The sequence below is a fragment of the Etheostoma cragini genome, chromosome 20 (assembly GCF_013103735.1).
Source record: "Etheostoma cragini isolate CJK2018 chromosome 20, CSU_Ecrag_1.0, whole genome shotgun sequence".
NCBI lineage: Eukaryota > Metazoa > Chordata > Actinopteri > Perciformes > Percidae > Etheostoma > Etheostoma cragini.
The window spans coordinates 18,732,131-18,752,244 of NC_048426.1; the positions used below are offsets into that span (position 1 = coordinate 18,732,131).

At 40.0% G+C, this 20,114-nt stretch overlaps 1 protein-coding gene across 1 annotated transcript; it reads left to right on the forward strand.

Moving 5' to 3' along the window:
• The first annotated feature begins 2,620 nt into the window (after positions 1-2,620).
• On the forward strand, positions 2,621-19,131 carry sertad4 (SERTA domain containing 4). The gene is made up of 4 exons (XM_034858686.1): positions 2,621-3,130; positions 15,459-15,631; positions 16,220-16,338; positions 17,043-19,131. The coding sequence occupies exons 2-4, from the start codon at positions 15,478-15,480 to the stop codon at positions 17,955-17,957; spliced, it is 1,188 nt and encodes a 395-aa protein (XP_034714577.1). The 5' UTR covers positions 2,621-3,130; positions 15,459-15,477; the 3' UTR covers positions 17,958-19,131.
• The last annotated feature ends 983 nt before the right edge of the window (positions 19,132-20,114 follow it).

Here is a 20,114-nt window from a genome sequence, read left to right on the forward strand (position 1 = left end):
TGGTTACCACCCGCCTGCCTGCCTGCTGTCCTCATCTCTGCATTTGGGTCCAATCCTCACTCCTCCCCAACAGAGATATATGGTTTTAGTTTAAGTTAATGGTATTAACAAAGTAGTATTTAAAATTCTACGTTTAGTATTCAGCAGGACTTTTCACAATTTTCACAATAAGGTATTCAGCTGCATTTAAAATTCATTTTAAGGCCATCATTTTCTCAAGTAGAAAGCAACACAAAGGCCGGGCTGACCACTTTTCTGCTCATCTTTTACAAGATGTGTTCCACCAATAAGGTTTTTAAAACAATATGGCTATGCTTTCCAGTAAAGTTTATTTTGCTATGATTTGCTTGACACATTTCCAAGAAATCCCCTGTTTAAATGCTGGTTTTAAGTTGTGTTTTTTTCTTTAATTTTAATTTGGAAACTACCTATGCCACAGATGGCATTGGTGCCTTACTGTTTTTCACTCAGCAACCTTGTGTCACAGTGTCTTAATGTACGTATACATGTACTTTTCTTCTGTACTTCAGGCTGAGTTTGGATTGTAAAATGTCTTACAAATTGATTTATGATAGACAGAATTTATATGTGATATTGTTTAAAAAAAGAAAAGACACACTTGTGTTGGAGCAGTTTGTTCTACCATATAACATCACATCTATGTGTGTGTGCGTCTCTCATTTACCCTAAAGCAACTACACTAGTGTTAATATGAGCAAACATCCACTTTGTACTCTGTACACAGTGATGAACCCTTTCACACGGTAAAGTTTTTGGCTTTGGGTTAATTTTGAATTAGAAATATAGCTCTGCTCTAATACAGTTATTTAAGTCAACAAAATGTTCCCATTGCCACAAAACAACCAACAGGTGGAGCAAGTATTGCATTTCTATGCTCATTTGGCAATGTTAAGCAAATTTGGTCTTCAATAATTTTATAAACAAAAAAAAAATTCTTGTTTGAAAGCAGATTACCTTAAGCTCTATTGTGAGTGGTTTACTTCTACGGCTTTATATATTTATATATATATATATATATATATATATATATATATATATATATATATATATACACACACTACCGGTCAAAAGTTTGGGGTAACTTAGAAATTTCCATTGGACTACATTATAGACAGAATACCATCGGAGATCAGTGTGATATGATTTGTGTGATCTTGGCATACACCTGAATATTTTAGAGGCTTTAGCAAGGGCCGGTTGTAAGACAAAGTTAAAGAGAGAAAACAAGATCAGAGATATAAGGTTTTTACAATTAACTGTTCTCCAGCACATTCCACAGCTGAACACAGAACAAAGTGCCCAGGGGAAGAAATGCTGGACAATAAGATTCAGTGACTGAGGGGGAATGCATGACAGATGAGAGGGGCTTGCTCCCTCCCCTCTCTTTGTCGGTCACATCCCTGCAGAGCAGATCTCTAACACACAACCAGTCTATAAAAAAGTGTTAGGTTGCCTTCAAGTGCTGTCGGAATTATGGCAATTACGAATTTCTTGCAAAGGCTTAAAAAAATTGGGAATAATTTGACATTTAGGAGACTAAAGGCAAATGAAAAGATTAATAGGCAAGTATCAGGTAAAATTGGATGTATGTTTGTAGGCTCTATGTGAATTGCTGGGTTAATTACTGAGTACTATAAGTGAGCCTACAAACACACAAAATCAATCCACTAGTATAAATGAAACAATTACAACTGAAGCGATTAGTCAATTTATGAGTTAATTTTGATTAGAGCCCCAATGAGTAGGCTAGTCGATCTTTCGATTAGTAAACAGGTGGCAATTGTTTTGCTGAAGTTACATTACATGTAATTTAGCTGATGCTTTTTATTCAAAGCGACTTACAATTGCTAGATACTGTGTGTCACAGGTCACACGCCTCTTGAGCAACTATGGGTTTAATGTCTTGCTCAGGAACACATTGGTTGATGTATGGCAGTGTGAATTGAACCCAGATCTCCCACACCAAAGACACATGTCATATCCACTGCGCCCTCACCACCCCAGGTTAATGTATTAACACAAATATGGCTAACATTGGATGGTTGGAGGTTCTTGCTGCTCTTCACAGTCTCTGATTAGGTTGTAAAATAAATATGTTGGGGTTTTGGAATGAAGGTCAAACAAAAAAAACTTTTTTTTGAAGACCAGATTATGTATAATTTGTTTGATTAATCAAAAAAATGATATAATTAACTATAATTTAGAAAATAATGTTAGTTGGAGCTTGCAGCCCTAATTTGTGAACCATTTTGTTAGTGGTTGAATTGTGGTTGAGGTGGTGGTGAGATTTTTAAAAACATTTTTTAATCAACACTACACTATAATTTCCCATTTTATCTTGAGCAATATCTATATCTATCTATCTAAATATCCCTGGTGCAAGCATTGGAATGGGGTGCTACTTATTTTCGTCGTTAGTAAATTGATAATAAATTAAATATTATTTGATTTTGAATTGTTAATCGATAATTAAAAGAATCGTTAGGTGAAAAGAAAAATCTAAAGGATCGTCAATGGATAAACTGCAACGATAAATCCTCAGTCCCTGACTATTCACTTACACTCTAAAGTGAGTTAAATTACGAGCAGTACCTGAACTCCTCAGCAGTAGTTGATTGGAAGGGATGGAGCTGCGACGTTGGTGTTGTTTTCTCCGCCACATATTGATATGAACTGTCGAACCAGCCGTAACGACGTGAGCTGCTCGGAAGCTTCTGCATGGGAAACCACCCTGAATGGAATACCACACCACCGAAATAACACGAGTCAACCTATTAATTTCATTGAGGAAAAGAAAAACAACAGCTGTCTACATTTGCCAGCAAGGAAAGCGCGCGGGGATGCTTTGCGCTGGTAGTGTGAAACGCGCGCGCTTAATAATAAGTATTTAGACAAGTAGCTAATCAACTAGTAATTACATAAGTGGTATTTAAACCGCAAATGTGGTTTGCTTGTCTGCTAGTCGGCTAAAATTAGAACAACGCGCTCCCAACGAAGGACAAGGTAGTCTTTATTCAGTAGGACATTTTTCATCAACGCACCTTGGATTTTTGTCGTTATCACAAAGCAAGTGTGGAGCCGAGGAAGAGGTCCAAACTATTTAAGACAGGTAAGCTAACATTTAGTTAAATGTGTCAAAAATGTGTTGTCGTGTGAGTATCAGGTTCAGTTCGGCTTTAGCTAGTATTGAAAAATAAAAGTAGGCTTTATAATGTTTTTGCCCCCGTAAGTTATTCCTAAACACTCTCTTATATAGGTTATGACTTCAAATGTCTCTCATACTGTAATAATTACACAAACACAGAATGCCATTTGGACTCAAACTCAATTATGGCAACTGCCGACACGACGTTACCTTGTTGACGCCCATGCCAGTCAATGAGGTTACACCGAGAGGTAAACAATAACTTATTGTTAAGTTAATGTGATCTGAAAACAAATAATTGCATACGAAAGCATTTTCAGAGTTGTGTTTAATTGAAAATTCCAAGCAAGCTAAGTGAACAGTGCATTGTTGAGAAGTAGGCAACAGGAAAAAAGCTACCTAAAATTAAACCTTTTGTTAAAGGTAATGTTGGTTTAGCTAAATTGCTTTAGTTAATGCATGTCAATGTTCACTGAGCTGAGTACATGCTTTGATAGACCTGTTGTACAATAATTAGATGTGATACTGCAAGATAAATGAGAATCAGAGCTTTCAATAGCTTACTAGTATGACATGACAGAGTCCCTGGTCTAACATATTATGCAGACATAACCAGCCACCCTCCTGGCATCCATCCAGCCTCACTTCATTATTTTGTAGGGACCGCTCTTGGCTGCAAATTCTGAAGTGGTGGTTGCCTGTATTACCGCTGGCTTCTGAAAGGAAGCGGGTTTAGACGATTTAGCTGAATTCTGAGCTTCTGTTCTAATTCTCTCCTTGATGTCATTTCTGTGCTTTCTTAGACTCTTCTTAGTCTTAGTGTCACAAGCATTGACTCACTCAGTGTGGACCATTAAAGCCCTGTTGGCCCCAGAGAGGATTTAAATTTAAACATAGACAGTGACTTATGGAGTTAGAGCAATAAATATACCCCAACTCCCCTCTCTCGCTCCCTTTCTTTATGCCGTTTTGGTGAAAGAAAGGCTTTGTGCGCAGTGGGTTGGTAACAGGGTTGGATGCGCTTCACCTCCACTCACTGCCAACAACATCCGGAGTAACTTGCCAGGAATTCCACCTTTGCTATTTGTTTCCCTTGGAGGGAAAAGTGTGTTATGTGGAATATAGTGAGGCACGCAACTGGGGGGAACATCCAGCTCAGATTAAACTCAACTCTTCTCTGGTCTTAAACAGACCAGAGAAGAGGGGCTGTAACAAGAGGAAGCGCTCCGACTTGCAGCATGGTGGACTGGTTCCTGGCATCTAGCTTGGGCAAGTCCAATGCCAGATTCCTTCTCTTTGCTGCCTGCCAAAGCCCTCCGCCCCATCGTCTTCTTCAGAAGCCCTCGCTGCGATCCCCCTCTTCCAGTTCTGTCGCGGCGCTATCAATCATATCTTGCTCTCAGCAGACACTTCTGCTCATTAAGGATGTGAACCGGTAGGTAGCCTGCAGCCCCCCCTAGCCATTCATCTCTCTCAGCGGGGCGCAGATACTCACATCTGGAGCAGCATTTCAAAACATGGCTCATAGCAGACATGTAGTGTACACTGAAGGAGATTCAATGCATCTTTTAAAGGCTACCTTTAACACACGCGGGGCCAATACCATTAACAGCACTTGAAGTGTGTTGTTTTCATGCACAAACCTGTAATGGTTTTTATTCTGCCAATAAGGCAGAAAAAGCAGATGTACAGCAGTACATAGTATATATTACTGAACAAAGGATAGTTAGGTTACCACTGAAAGACAGATATGCTAATGAAATGTCGTTGGTGATTATAGTCAACAAGATATAGGGCGGTCTCACATCTCATTCCCTTTTTCCCTCTCTTTCTCTGCTCTGTTTTGTGTAAAAGGTCTCAGCCAAGACAAGTTGAGCAGCTTGTGTGTTTGTGTGCATGCGTGTCTGTTTGTGTGTGTGTGCGCGCGTGTGTGTGCATTTGTGCATGCGTTTGAGTGTATGTGTGTGGGAGGACTGCAGGGTGTAGCCCCCAGACCTCTTTTTTTCCCCTCAGGCATCGCTTCCCCATCATGAATACGCCTTTGTGCTCCAGAGAGACACACAACTAAAGGTGGACAACTTTAGAGGAAAGGATAGAGGATGGTGTGATATGACATTTATTTATAACTAAGACCTTAACCATGACATCACCTCCATCAAAAATAACTGCATTTACAACATGAGATCAAAAAAATGAATTTTTCTTCCCAAAGATTCCTTTTAATAATTAACTCTGTGTGTCTGTAATGAATTTAGACCTGCATAAGAGCAGGATTTTGTTTAGACGAGACAGAATTAATACATGTACAAACGCTGGTTCAAAATGCTTCACATTCCAGGTGTCAACGTTTATCACTTATCATAAGTGGTACCATATTTGTGGTGGATTTCAAACCCCTTTCCTTAGCTTTGAAGCAACCTTAGTTTGGTGTTTTTTTAGTTTTTTTTTAATAAACACATACCGATGCACTTATCTGTTTTAATGTGCTGCATATTCCTCTTGCAGTGAGGTACCAACAGACCTCTGGCCCGTTAACCCTCACAGTCACAACAAGCCATCCCCAGATTATCCATAGTGCAGCTCCGTACAGCTGCCCTGCCACAACACATGTGTCACCACTCTGCAAGAAAAGCGCTGGGCGAAACCCTGGGGGCCCTGAGCCCAGCTTAGTCACGCCACCGCGGCCAAGACGGCCCTCCACCAACTGCAAGCTGCTCTGATGACTCCTGACAGGCTGCAAGCTAGCACAAACACAATAAAAGATGCAACCCAAAGAAAATACCAAAGTAACACCGCATAAGAGTGGAAGGGCAGAGGAGGGTGCTTCTTGTTATTTTTGGCCAACATCAGGGTATCCTTAAGAAGTCTGGAAAAACCTTAATTTAGATACTAAAACCATAAATCCTGAAATGTTAACATCATTTGTAAAAAGGTTATTTTGGCTTTTGTGTATTGGAATTATTTATAAGTTCCATTCAGATTCACATACAGTATGACCTAACTGAATGCAGAAGTAAAGTGTGGGCAGATTGTTCTGTATTAATAAGGATGAGTAAATGTAATCAGCAAGTACCAATTAGAACTCCATACATGCCTTTATTGATTATGGGGCTAGGGGATTTGACCATCTCTTATATGTTTTGTGTATAATTGACCTTGCCCCATTTGGGATAGACTCATCCACGTCCTGTCCAAACAGGGCAGTAAGTGGCCAGTATTACACCATCTACGTCTAATTACAACCTAGTTTAACTTTGAATTGGGGCACAAAGCATTGCTATAATACATTAGGCCTTAATGTTCTTGGCTCAATTAATAGTAAGCACTCCCAAAGGTAGAACAAGTTAAAAAAAATAACGGGATATCTTTTTTGTATTTTTATTTTTTATAATTATCAGAGTCCAAATATATCAGCATGCTTCTTTGTCAAGCCTGAAAACATGTTTTGCAAATATACATGGCCGTCATGTGTACAAGGAGGCAAGTTTCACATTTACTGATCTAGCCCCAGCCCCAGACAGCTTTGTTAACGTAACGTAACCATTGAAGCTGCTTTAGTCCCCTACTTCTCAAATTGAAGACATCCAGGCTGTTTAATTTTCTAAGAAGAGGGTTTACAAGTCTTACTTAAGGTTCACAAAACAACTACTGTACATTAGTGTCCTTAATCATACTGAAATGTCTTCTCTATCTTATGTGATCTAATGTCACACACAAATATGTAGAGGACGATCCCTCTGTGTAGCCATTGATCCGGTTGTTATCAAAAAGGCTGTCAGTGCATTAAGGCTTTTGTGAAATCTTAAAAATCATGGTTATGTTTTTGCAGTGATTGATTTTTTTAGCATGCCCCTGCAAAGCATCTTTTGGAGTTTCTGTCTAATTTGCCCAGCGTGGCAGTGTTTCCGTGTAACTGCAGTCCACTCTACTAGCAGGGGGCTAATTGCTTGCAATTTGACTGTCTCAATTTTGATTCATGGCGTACAGTGCCTTGTTGTTGCTACTCTGAAGAAGAACTTGATGTCATGACACCTATTATCTATTCTCCATCTGTTCTCTCCTCTTATGCCAGCACTTGCATGCTCTCCACCCCCACGCCAGCAGACATATTGATGGAATTTAGCTTCTCCATATTGAGAAGAAGTGGGCTGTATCTTGGCTTTGAGTTCTCAGTTACAGTATGATGATCATCCTCAGATGATTTGGTTTTGTCATTCACTTTATTTGTCATTAGCATGCTTTTGGATTGCTATGTTATGGCTGTATCGTGTCAGTGTAATATGATATGGATTGCATATCTGCCTAGAAAATAAATGCCCCTAACTCTTTTTTTAATTAAACTACCGTGCTTTGTAGGGCTGAGTATTGTTCAAACTGTTTTGATGCCAGTACCAATACCGTGACTTTGATACGAGTTCCTCAACAATACTTTTTCCAAAACAATTTTATAAAACAATTTTAACAAAAAGAAATTACAACCTTACACATTACACCAATCTTTTTATTTAATTGTAGCTCCTACTTTGTGAGCCCCATCTCTGTGCAGAGTCTTTCCTGCATAACTCTACGACGTGTAACGTTAGACAGCCAATCAGCAGTTTTATTAGATCTTGGTAGAAGCATGCTGCATGCTTATTGGCTCACTGATGCTAATGGGATTTGCCCCCTAGATGTTGAAATTTGGTAATGAATGACGAGGCATTTTCCAATTCGCAATTAGGTCGGTGCCTAAAAACTATTGAATTCGGACAGGAAATTATTCGTGCATTTTTTTTGATAATCCATTGTGGAATCTAGTAGCAAATGTGCTAAAGAAAATCATCAAGAGATTAATTGATCCCGAATTATATTGTGGATTAGCTCACAAATTTCTTTATAGTTTGTGTAGCCAGATGTGTTTTTTAAAGGTGTTATATTTTAGTGTATTTTCAGTGAAATCATGCACAGCTGCTTCTAGATTTAATGTTTTTGCAGTTGGGTAGATGTAATACAAGAGAGAAGCGAGGATTTAAAAGGCTAAGCATCAAACTGATGCAGGTGACCAGGTAGCACTATAAAGATGCAACAGGTACTCCACTTGTGACAGATTTCAATGGCCCTGTCAAATCACATCACCATTCAGTCGCTGTGTGAGCAAAGGCAGAAGGCATCCAGCTAAAAAAGAAATGCAAGAGAGCAGGGAAGGCACTGCCAGTGCTCAAGTTCTCTGTCTCCCGGCGAGATTCAAAGTGCCTGCCTTGACATCACAGAGCTCCGAGGAAGCTTGCTGTTGAAGCTCCTGTCAAGGCTCTTTCAGGGCTACGCCCACTTATCTTCTCACTGTGGAGATGTATTGCTTAGATTTGGTCCACCACACAAACTGTCACTACACACACACGCACACACACACCTGTCTGGGATGTGTACTGACATACACAAAAGCTGACACTCAAGAGCTGACATTGTCAAGAGTGACTTAGAAAAAGGATTTGTCTTACTTTGTATGTGTGTGCATAACTTAGTGAACGCCCACCCCAGTGCTTTATACATTTGTACCAAATAGTTTGAAGCTTCAAAAGCCTCATTCATAACATTGACATCCAAATTCTAAATCAACATTAGAATGCTGGCCAGCTTTTTTTAAACCCTCTATTTCTTCACAGTTGCAAATAAAGATACACCCCTACTGTCTCACCAAAAAATAAGCTGTAAGGCCCGGCACATGGTTCAACATGTGCCATAAGCTACATTTATGCTTTACTGTAAACCCATTTAATTGTCTTCACATTGAGGAAGCTGAGAAATCATCATCTGATTCTTTGCAAAGATGGTTTAGATTAGTGTTGTGAGTGCCTTTGTTTAGTGAGATGCATGCTAAAACTTGTTTATTTTTATGTGGCCTGTTAGATTGAAAATATCACAAATAATCACAGTTATTCCTAGTGTAAATCTCAGTGTACATGGTTTGAGTGTATATCCTTTTAATCACGTAATTTGTCATACTGAACAGTTGTGTTCTAGAGCCCAACTTTTAAAGGATTTTTAAAGCCAATACCGATAAAAATATTTGGTTATTTAAAAATCTGATATTCCGATATATCTGCCGAAAAATCCACAAAAGCATATCAAAACATAAACAGGTTCCCTATGAGTTATTTGTAGTTATTAATGAGTTCTCACTAAAATAATATGATAATAATTTTTTTAATTGTCACAACAGAACAGAGGGACATCCAAATATATTAAAGTTCTGACAAATTAGATGTATAAAAATACAAACTTAAGATATGAAACTTAAAGTCCTTTGAACAAAACACAGTGTTTGTTACTGTGTTTTTGTTCAAAGGACTCTAAGTAATAAGGTACAGTGCATCATAAATGCAGATAACGATACCTATCCTAACCACTTCCTTTACAGAGAATCTGTAAAAATCAATGTGCATCAGCTTAACCAAGTCAAATGTTAAGATAGAGAATCAGGCAGAGAATTGTTAATTTTTGGGGGAAGATGTGCTAAGTAGAAAAAAATGGATTAGCTCAACATAAGTGAGGAAATTGCAGTCCAGTGGTTTGAAAATGTTCTGGTTTAAACCAGATGACGAGTACTTATTCTTACAATGTGCTGCTAATTTTACTGCATCACAAAAGAGGAAAAGTAATAAAATAATTTTTCCCTGAGACACATAATTGTGATTAATTATGGTGACAGAGATCTAAACCTGAATGCATATTCAATGTGGGTATGCAGTATGTAAGTCTTTATTTACACTGGGTGTGTACTCATGTCATTTGTGGTAATAGAATATGGCGGAGCAAAATCTTACCAATTATGTCCTCTGCAGAATTCCCTGTTGCACAATGTATCTGCCTGATTCTGTGCAGTTGTTAAGTCATGACACATTGCATGCCTGTGAGTGCTGTGAAGTCCCTCTCAGGCGGTCTGGGATCTATTTTGATGTGAAAACCACAAACATTAACTCTTTCACTGCTATCTGTTTCCCTAAGGCTCGGAAACACTTGCCAAAACCTGACGGAAACCTGGCCAAAAGAACAGGGAGTACATAATTAAAACACACATACACACACACACACACACACAGAGTGATGCAGCATACGGTCTGTCAAACACATGCTGGATCGATTAGCATTTTTGAGGCCACAGAAGAAGAAAAAAAAAAGAGAGCACAAAGTTTATTGGAGTCATGTTTCATACTCGTCCAGAATCATTGAGCAAATTAAATCTACCCCTACTTTTGGCCTAAATAATAGTTTTTCTTTGCATGTTTTTTATTAACATAGAGTCATGGCAAGTAAATGGAACCTCTAAACACTCCTCAAAAGCCACAACTGACAGAATCAAGATAATGAGCAAATCAACTAAAAGGTACCCTATATATTCCTACAACGTTTTATTTTTCAGATCAATTTTAAACACAGGTTGTGGTTTGCAGACTGGAGGGTCTTATTATACCCACATGGATACTTTAACATAAATACCTGCGACCAGAGACAGCACCACTTTTATCATAAATACCCGTTGTGGATATTGCAAAGCAATTTAGGCCACAAATACAGTGGATACAGTGCTCACATTGAAGACATGCAGCAAGGTAGTGTATGTGCATACAATGAAAATGTCTTTGCTTAGTAAAACATAGAAAACCTGAAAAGTTTACAAAGTGGAACAGTGAAGTGAACAGTCAAATAATATAGCTGTTGCTGAGCACACTACATAAAGGCTGATATTGGCTTATTGCAGATATATTGTTACCAGTGTATATGTCGGCCAATATAACAGCCATTACAGTACAGACATGTCCGGTTTGAGATAGTCTCGCATTGCCAGCGTCTTGACAGTGGATAGCCTGGCGGTATTTTTTACATTCTTTGGTTTGTAAACAACAGTGCCTCAAAGTCAGATTCTGTATGAAATACACATTAAATCGTACAACATAGTACAACATTAACAGGCAGGTACGTTAACAGGGTGGAATATTAGCATTATTAACGATTTGAATATCTTGGTTATGAATATCTTCATGTATAATGATATGAACATTATATCAGTATTATTGTGAACAACATAACATGGCAGTAAACCAGACTATGTTTGTTTTAATTTAGAAACATTGTCACTATAACATAGTTTGTCCACCAGAGAGCTTCAACAACACCAGAATTTAATAGAATATATGCAATTAAAAGCTTCAAAATTGCCAAAGACATTGGTCATGTTCAACTGTGAAGGACAAAAATAGCCTTGGTTGAGTACACCTACTGTATGTGTGTGAAAATGCAGTGCCTTGGTTGACTTTCCTGCTAAAATAATTCAGGACACTACAAGCTGTGTGTGTGTGTGTGTGTGTGTGTGTGTGTGTGTGTGTGTGTGTGTGTGTGTGTGTGTGTGTGTGTGTGTGTGTGTGTGTGTGTGTGTGTGTGTGTGTATCTCAGCGCTGGAGGGAGTGAGTCAATCACAGCAGCAGAAATCATCCCTGCGGGCGATCCGTCTCCACTCATGACAAGGCTCCTGAGGCACTTATCTTTCCTTCCTTGACTCATTCCATCCATCCATCCCTCAACCCTCCCTCTATCTCCATCTCTCCCCATTCTCTCCTCCTATTCTCTATCACTCTCTGTCTCCCTCCCACGGTTTGTCTTGTGCCCTGGCACTGCAATTAACTTCTCATCATCAAAGGTTGTAATGAAAAAGAAGGCGAGTTAGAGAGTGGGGAAGCTATGAGGGAGGGAGGATGAGAGGTATAAAGCCAGAAGGCGAGTGAACAGAGGTTAGCAGTGTCTCACACACATAAACACACACTTACACGTGCACGCTTGCAGGTTCTTTTTTTCTTTTTCCTCAAATACACACTCTGTTAAACACAATCACACACACGCAGCCTATATTCGCTCTCAATCAGTCTCACATTCCTGCGAGATGCAGACAGAAAGGGAGAAATAGAGTAATGATATCTCCCCCAGGGAGATTTTTTTCTCCCCGTTCCTTGTTTTTATTTCTGAACCACCATTTCTCCCTTGCTCTTTCACAGACACTCACACACACACACTTGTTCACACTGTCTCCCCTCCTCCTCCTTGTCTTTGAAGAACAAGAAGTATCGCTGTACATGTAGGGAAGCTGCTCTGTCAGTATTCTCATTGTTTTGTTTTTTTCACCCCCCTGGTTTGGAGAGCTGTCGACTGTGACCGCTGTTGAAAGGATGTCAGCAAGAAAGAGAGAGGGAGGTTGAGACTGGAGGATGAAAGAGGTGATAAAGGAGGGAGGGGGATGTTGAGATCGAGGTCCCTAAAGAGGGCAGTGGGAGTGATGGCATGCTTGTTTCTTTGTGCCCAAGCAAAGGTAGCAACAGCAGCAGTGAGGCGAGGTGATGGAGAAGAAAATAGCTAAGGGTAAAAAAGCAGCTCAATGGAGAAATAAGAAGGGCTAAAGCTGCTAATTAACTATGGCACTAGCGCTCAGTAACAGTGACATAATTGGCCCTAGTTGGTGGTCCTTGGTAGGGGAGGCCACATCAGTGGAATCTAGCTCATAGAAGTATAGTTTATCTGTGACAACACGTCATGAAATGTGAATAATCAATACGGATCATGACTCAAACTGGAAAAGCTAAATTCCAGTCTACAATGGTCAGAGAGAAGAAAACGTAATGTCTTTTAGCTGGATTCTCCCTCTAGCCCTTACATATGCATTAACATCAGAATGTGTTGGTTGAAGTATACTGTGCAGTAATTTGTCTGTCCCCCCGCCAACAAAAAAAAGTAGAATTTTGTGATGCAGTCCTTGTTGACGCAGATGTTTTGGCCTGAAGCAAAAGTAGACAATCATGTGTCTCTTCTGATACACATGGGGTCAGCACCTCCTTCCTTTTACACGCCAAAGGTTGATGCATGTCCCTCCGAGATCTCAACCACTCTGCACCGCCCTCCCACCAACCAGTAGAATGTAACAGTTACAGTAATTTTGGTCATCAAAAATCTGGTTAAAATACTCCAAAATTAAAACGAGACAAACATACTAAATAAAATGTAATAATTGGGATCACAATTTAGCTATCTGAAAATTTTTGTTCACAGACAATGTGACGCAACAATAGCAAACTACAGCAGTGTAAAAGATGACCAAATGGAAATGTAATGAAATGTAAGCTAATTATTCTTTTGGTTTCCAGCAAAAATGCGAAACTAATGACATTCCCATAAGCCTCGGCTTGTTAGCAAGATTGTAAGTGCTGGAAGCATTGCCATTGTGAGCATGTTAGCATTCTGACATTAGCATTTAGTTCAACGCAGAGCTGTGCCTCACAGAACCATTGACAAAGCTGTAGGCTTTTATCTTGTATCTCAATTCCGAAAGTTCTCTTAGTACACAGCACATGTAGTACACTGTGTACACATGGTACATGCATAGTATTAGTGCTTGAGTTACACAGAAGTTAGCGTTAAATAGCACACGGGCATCATGTACTAACTGTACCGGAAATGACAATGTACGCAAATTGAGACACAGCATTAGTCCTGTTTAATTTTAAACCCTCCAAATGGCTTGCATGCATCTGCATCTCCATAACCCCCTCTGCCCAAAAATCATTTTATTTAAATGGCTATCTACTTTACCTGGCTACATACACATCATTAAAAGTCAAACACAGTGGTAATAATCTATAGTGTGCATAATCTTATTGTGTGCAAGTTAAAGCCCTGTCTGCCCCATCTGTGTGCCTTAGCCTGCCACCCAACTGGCAATGCAGCAAAACCTTTGCTTACAGAGGTAATGTCAGTTGTTGGGGGGCTGAAATTGTACTATACCACAATATGCTTTATTTATGTTGACATTGCAACATTTACTATATCGCCAACTGCTAGATTTCAATTGTTGAACACCTCTTTGTGGGTAGTTTGTCTTGGGAGGCCCTACCTAGGGTCTTTTCACATATGATGAAGCATAAAGTTGACAAATGGATTGGTGCAGCATTTAGACCTTGCACTGCACTGTGGATATTAAAGCATGCTCGCTGATCCCTTAGAAAACGTCAAATGTAATGCTTTCCTATGTAATCTATTACTCCCTGGGGCTGGTAGGTTTGGGAGGAGTGGCATTGCCTAAGGCGGTCTTTTAGTGGCTCTAGTTGTGTCTGATTAGTCAGTTAAAAGCAAATACTAGAAAAGCATCACACACAAATAAAACTGTTCATCCAAGCAAAGCGGGGAGCGTATTGAAGCGGACATTTTAATCAGCTGCCCAACGGGTGAGGCTGAGATGGTGTTAACTCCATTTGGTTCTGTCAAGCTGGGCTGTGCGTGATGATATCTGTTCATGTGGGCAGGTAGAGGAGGGGGTGGAGAAGCTTTGAAAAGGAAAGGCGGTGACAAGGAGGTCCGGCTGCTGATGCTTGAAACAGCTGGCTTTGCATTCTGCATGAAGGGGAGGAGTCAACAGCAAGCCAAATGACATCCATTCACTGTGATCAAAAGGACGATAGAGTTTCTCTCCTCGGATTCAAAGATATGGGCTCTTAGGCCCCTCAGTGTTTTCACAGTAGGGCTCTGTTTTCAGATTGAAAACAGCTCGGTTGGCGGGCTAGTGCTACTCACTGCCATGTAATGTGCTCTCCTCATGTTTCTTCTTATCTGCATCCCTTTCATTTAAAACATGAGGTGATATCACCATTTGTATTATTTGGAAACTAACAAAAATCTGGATGAAAATATAACCGAACTGTGCCTGTTTAATACATTTTGTCCAGTTGTTTACCTTGTGCACTACTACTGGCACCTTGCACCTCTCCTTTGACTTATAGACGATCATGCTGTAACACAGCCTTCCAGTGCGACTTGATGTATAGGATATATTTCACTAAACAAGCATGTGTCAAACATCTCTCCAACTCTCTAACAACTAATCAATAGGGAATTCATGGTGCGAGTTGGTGTCATCTCTCCATCTGCATTCCCACTTGTAACTGTACCACTTATATCACAGAGTTGTCAGCCATCTGCCAGTTTTTTTGCGCTCACTTTTATTGACGATCATATTCATCATGCAGCTTGCGCAGAAGACACATAACACAGTATTTGCCAGTATCATGGACAAACATCTTGTTAACATTTACCACATCATTGGGAAAGAAGATGCAGAATACTTGTTAGATTTATTGTGGTAATGTGGAAACAGGTAAAAATATAGCAGATTGTCATGTAATAATCAAGGAGTATTTTTGGAATCACAGCTTTCTATGGGTTTGACTAGCTTTTTTGTTTGTTTAATCATACTGATTTTCATTCTGTTTTTTTCCAGACCTAAATCGGAGAGAGAGATGACCCTAGTTTTGTCCATGAATCCATTCCTGGACCCAGAAGGAGACCCTCCGCTCTCCACATACAAGCCTATATGGGAATCGGAGCGTTGCACTAAGACCTGCCTGTCAAACCCAGCCCCACCATGCAGCTCTAAAGAAAAATTTACACAAGGTTAAGACACTAAACACAGATGTTTCTTTAGTCTTTCAGTCATTCATGTAAACTTGATTTAATCCGATGGATAAGTTTTACCAAGGATTTTGTCACCACACACAATCGTCAATAGTCTATGGTTTTCAGACCAGGCAATCAGACCCGTCTGCCCAATCCATCAGTATTTCTCTGTCATAGCACTGCTGTCATAGTTATAAGTGTCTGTTAGCAGGTCAGCAGTACAGTGTAGGTGTACTTGCTTTCATTGCATTTAGGATTTGTTTAATTATTTTGCTAGTCGAACAGTCATTTCAGTATCAACGAGTTACCAAAGTACAGTGACACTCTTCTGTCATCGTCACAAACCTGCGCCATTTTACATGAACAGTTGTGATTGGTCGGCTGGAAATCTGTCTGACCGGGAGGGGGGCCAGACACATCTGCCAGATGAAATGAAACGTGACCTCAGACATTTGTCTGGTTCCCAGGCTTTGTGTGCAGCTCAGTTCTATATTAATGTTGCACAGCATCTTTGGCAAATTGTGATAATCACTTACATTATGTCTTTACAATACAATAACATTTAAATGTATGTTCTGTCTGCAGAATTGCCTTGCAGGAAAGTTCCTGATCATGTTTCAGTGTCAAGGATTGCATACTTCAAGAGGAAGTTTGTTGATGATGATGATGAGCCTCCCTTCAGCTTCAGGACTTACTGCCAGACTGTAAGTATCGACACACTCATATTCTCACATTCAGAGTAGACCTACACAGTGTATCTTAAGTGACTTCATTACAATGACATACTCTATGCCAATTATAGGTTATTGTCTCTAACAGATGTTTATGGTTTGATTTAGGTCATTCAAATTAAAACCACATTTGATTAATTAACTCTTTAACTGTCATTATTGGTGGTACAAAGGCTGTCACTGTGTCCAAAATCACTATTCAACCAATATTCTCTATATGATATGATGACGTAGTTTGGTAATCCTGAGATTTTTACACTTTAAAATTATCATAATTCTGCATTTTTGTTCCAACTGACTGCCATCTGTAGGTTCCAACCTACAGATGGCAGTCAGTAAATAAAATGCACTAAATAGGGATTGATTTTGGTGCTTATTCAAAATGGCTACAACCATTGCTGCATGCAAGCATCATTAAAAAGTGCCCCGATCAGATTTATTATAAAAGGAGTTATAGAAAATAGATGTTAAAGAGTTGTATAAGTATGATAGTTAATAAGGGGGGGTTTATTTGCTTGTATATTCATCTTTTTGAGGGTTGATTTGCAATTTAATTTGCATTGATTATTAATAAAAGCAATACACACAAGTTATTTAAAATTGGTTGTGCAATGCAGTATTAGTGAATCTGGATGTCTAACCAGGTTACTTCGATCTAATGGGACAATGTCCTTCAGGTTGCCCCAGTCTTGGAGGAGCGGGCCCATGTGCTGCGTCTCTCCCTGGAGAAGTTGCGGTTCATTGACGACCCTGAGGCCTTCCTCCGACGCTCCGTCCTCGTCAACAACCTCCTTCGGCGCCTGCGAACTGAGATTTTGCTCCAAAGCACGGACTGGTGCTTCCCACCCACCCCAGCATTTACCACTGGCCCCTGCGTCCCGGCACCCACCCCTAACGCTGCTCACCAAGCCCTCCGCGGAGCAGTACCCAACCGGATCTGTTTAGCACCACAAGCTGGGGCGCCCTTCCGTAAGCGCTTTCGAGTGGTCCGTGGAGGACAGGGGGATCTACGCCCTGACTGTGCCCAGACATGCTGCTGCATCTACGCAGCGGCCGCAGCTGCAGGACACTATCTCCACCTCCCGTTCTCCATGTACGATGCAGCACTCTCGACCTGCCCGTCCACATCACACCCGTCCTCTTTTTTTCAGCTAGCTAGCCATAGTAAGTTAGGGCTGACAGTGGCCATAGAAGAGCATGATGGGGAGGATGAAGATGTTGAAGAGGAGGAGGATGAGAATGAAGAGGATGAAGAGAGGGAATTGAACGAGGAGGAGGAGGAGGAAGAAGAAGAGGATGATCAAAGAGAAGCTGGGCCTTCCCTTGATGTTGTCAAGGACAAGTCAAGACTGAAATGTAGGACTAGAAACTTGCTGGGTCACGCACATACAAGGACAGAGGAGGACAACTGCGTGACAGATAGGTTAGAGGAGGAAGAGGGAGAGCAAGACGAGGAGGAAGAGGAGGAGGAGGAGGAGGAAGAAGAGATGGGGGGGATTGTGAGGCCATGTCAGTGGGACTCTACTGCCACAGAAAGAGAGGTGCGGCGCCACAACGTCAGCCTGTGGCGCCGCAGAGCTCATAGACAATGATTACGCTTGCTTAGAAATTATTACTATACATTAATTACAGTACATTCTCTCTTAGAATAAAAGGTGATGATGACGACAACTGTCATCAGTTGAAGATTATTTTCCTCATAGCAGCAGAAGGTGTGAGCTACCTACACTATAGTAATGCCAAGTCAGCTTTATTTTAATGGTCTAATATACTCCAGCATTGCGCACAGAGGAATTCCATTCAACTATATTGTCAGTGTTATGGTGAAATAAAAAAATACACAGACAGTTCTTGGCCAGTGTTGGTACTGGGAAGTACCAAGAAGAACTACGTAGGCTAAGGTCACATATGGTGGGATCCTAAATCCCTAAGGTGAAGTGAAGGGTCTCGAAGACCATTTTCCAGGCCCACAGCACAAAACTAAAAGGTCTCTAATGGGGCTTTATGTCGTTGCACCGGTCTTGTTTCAGGACCCTAAACAAACCTATGAAATGAAGGGTTGTAGATTGGGGAGTGTGTATGCTTCTGTGCGTGTGTTTGCAAGATATGATGTAGCATTTTTAAACTTGATTTTAAGCCGTTCTTTTTTTAAACATGGGTAACGCATAATTATATGTTCCTGTTGATTTTGACACTGTCTCAGGCAATGGTGAGTGACTGTGCTGCAGTGGTGGCACGGTGTCTACTCAAATCATTTTAAGAGACAACAATCATAAACATTGGAAATGTTAAATCACAAGTTCAAGTGCCTTAGTGTTTTTTTTAGATACATGTATATTGTGTGTAAATGTAATTGTAATTGTTCTTGTTACTAAGTATCTTGCATTCTAAGTGACTGCGTTTGACTAAAACAGGACATAGGCATGTCGTTAAATGCTGGGATTTCTTTTTTAGTGTATGAAAGTTCAAAGCAAACTAAATGTCCACACCCATAATGTATTCTGTTTGTTTTACTTTAAGATGCATGTTTTCTAGCACTACTTGTCTTGACAATGCACTTCAAGGACAGTTGCTAAAGCGTTGAAAAGCTAATTGTGTTCAAATCCTCCTTTACATTAGTCAGATTCAATCTGAAAATGCGAGGTAATGGTTTGGTTGCTCTGTCCATAGATGAGGTTTTACCAAAAAAGCGAGTTGCCGTCTGTCTGCAGTCTGTCCCCTTCATTACAGACCTACCCGTGTGGCAAACACAACACGACCGATCAGATTTTCTTATATGTTTTTTGCCAAGTTAGATGAGACAATGAAAATCTGCTAACCAGCACCCCTATAGCTCATTAATTAACATGTTATATCTCTGTTTTTACTGTTACTTCCTGGGGCCACATGCATGAAACTCTGTGTAGATTCAAGACTCAAAGTTAACATAATAAATATGAATACGTATTATTTCACACAGATTAATAAGTATGTCTGTTTTAGTTTCATTATAAACAATAATTGTGGAGCTGCGTGCACATACACAAGATTTGAGACAGTGTGATCTTGCATACACACAAGATCACACTGATTTCTCAACCCACAGACAAAAATAAAGTAAGAAATGGCCTTAAACATCCGTTTACATAGTCATACTTCTAACCACTTCACCACTCATTACACCTGTCACGTTCTTACTTTATAAATACCGGATTATGTGCCAATAGGAATACGCAAGATACAATGTGTTAATAAACATGCAAGCAAAAGTCAAGAAAGGGAATCCCAGTATTCTCAATGAAATCAGGGTGGTTGAAGAACATTGTCAGAACATTGGTTAGTATATATGTAGTTTTAAAATAAAAAGGATTGCATTTCAACATGCATGCATGTACACGCATACCACGTCTTGCTGGAGCGGACAGACCATTTCCTACTTGACTAAAAGACACCAATCAAGGACAGATACAATATAAAAACCAGTTGTTATTTACGTACATAGTATTCCTTTCAGTCATGATGGTCTGATCAGTGGTTTCTTGTTTTTTGGTGTGTCTTGCCTGGAGATTAGGGTCCTCACACTGATGACAAACCAAAACCAAAGTTGTTTAACAATGTAAAGATTATATCAGCAGTGTTTTTCTTCTTTGTGACGTACCATAAGGTACAAATATTGGATGGTCTCAGTTGGTTTATTAGGTGGAATTATTCATGCCTAGACAGTTGTCCATCTTTCTTTCGGATGTACAAAACAACTATTTTAGTTTGCC

Coding starts and splice junctions, on each gene's coding strand:
- sertad4 (XM_034858686.1), top strand. CDS start 15,478: ATGACCCTAGTTTTGTCCATGAATCCATTCCTGGACCCAGAAGGAGAC. Junction 15,632..16,219: donor TAAAGAAAAATTTACACAAG/GTTAAGACACTA, acceptor TTCTGTCTGCAG/AATTGCCTTGCAGGAAAGTT. Junction 16,339..17,042: donor TCAGGACTTACTGCCAGACT/GTAAGTATCGAC, acceptor AATGTCCTTCAG/GTTGCCCCAGTCTTGGAGGA.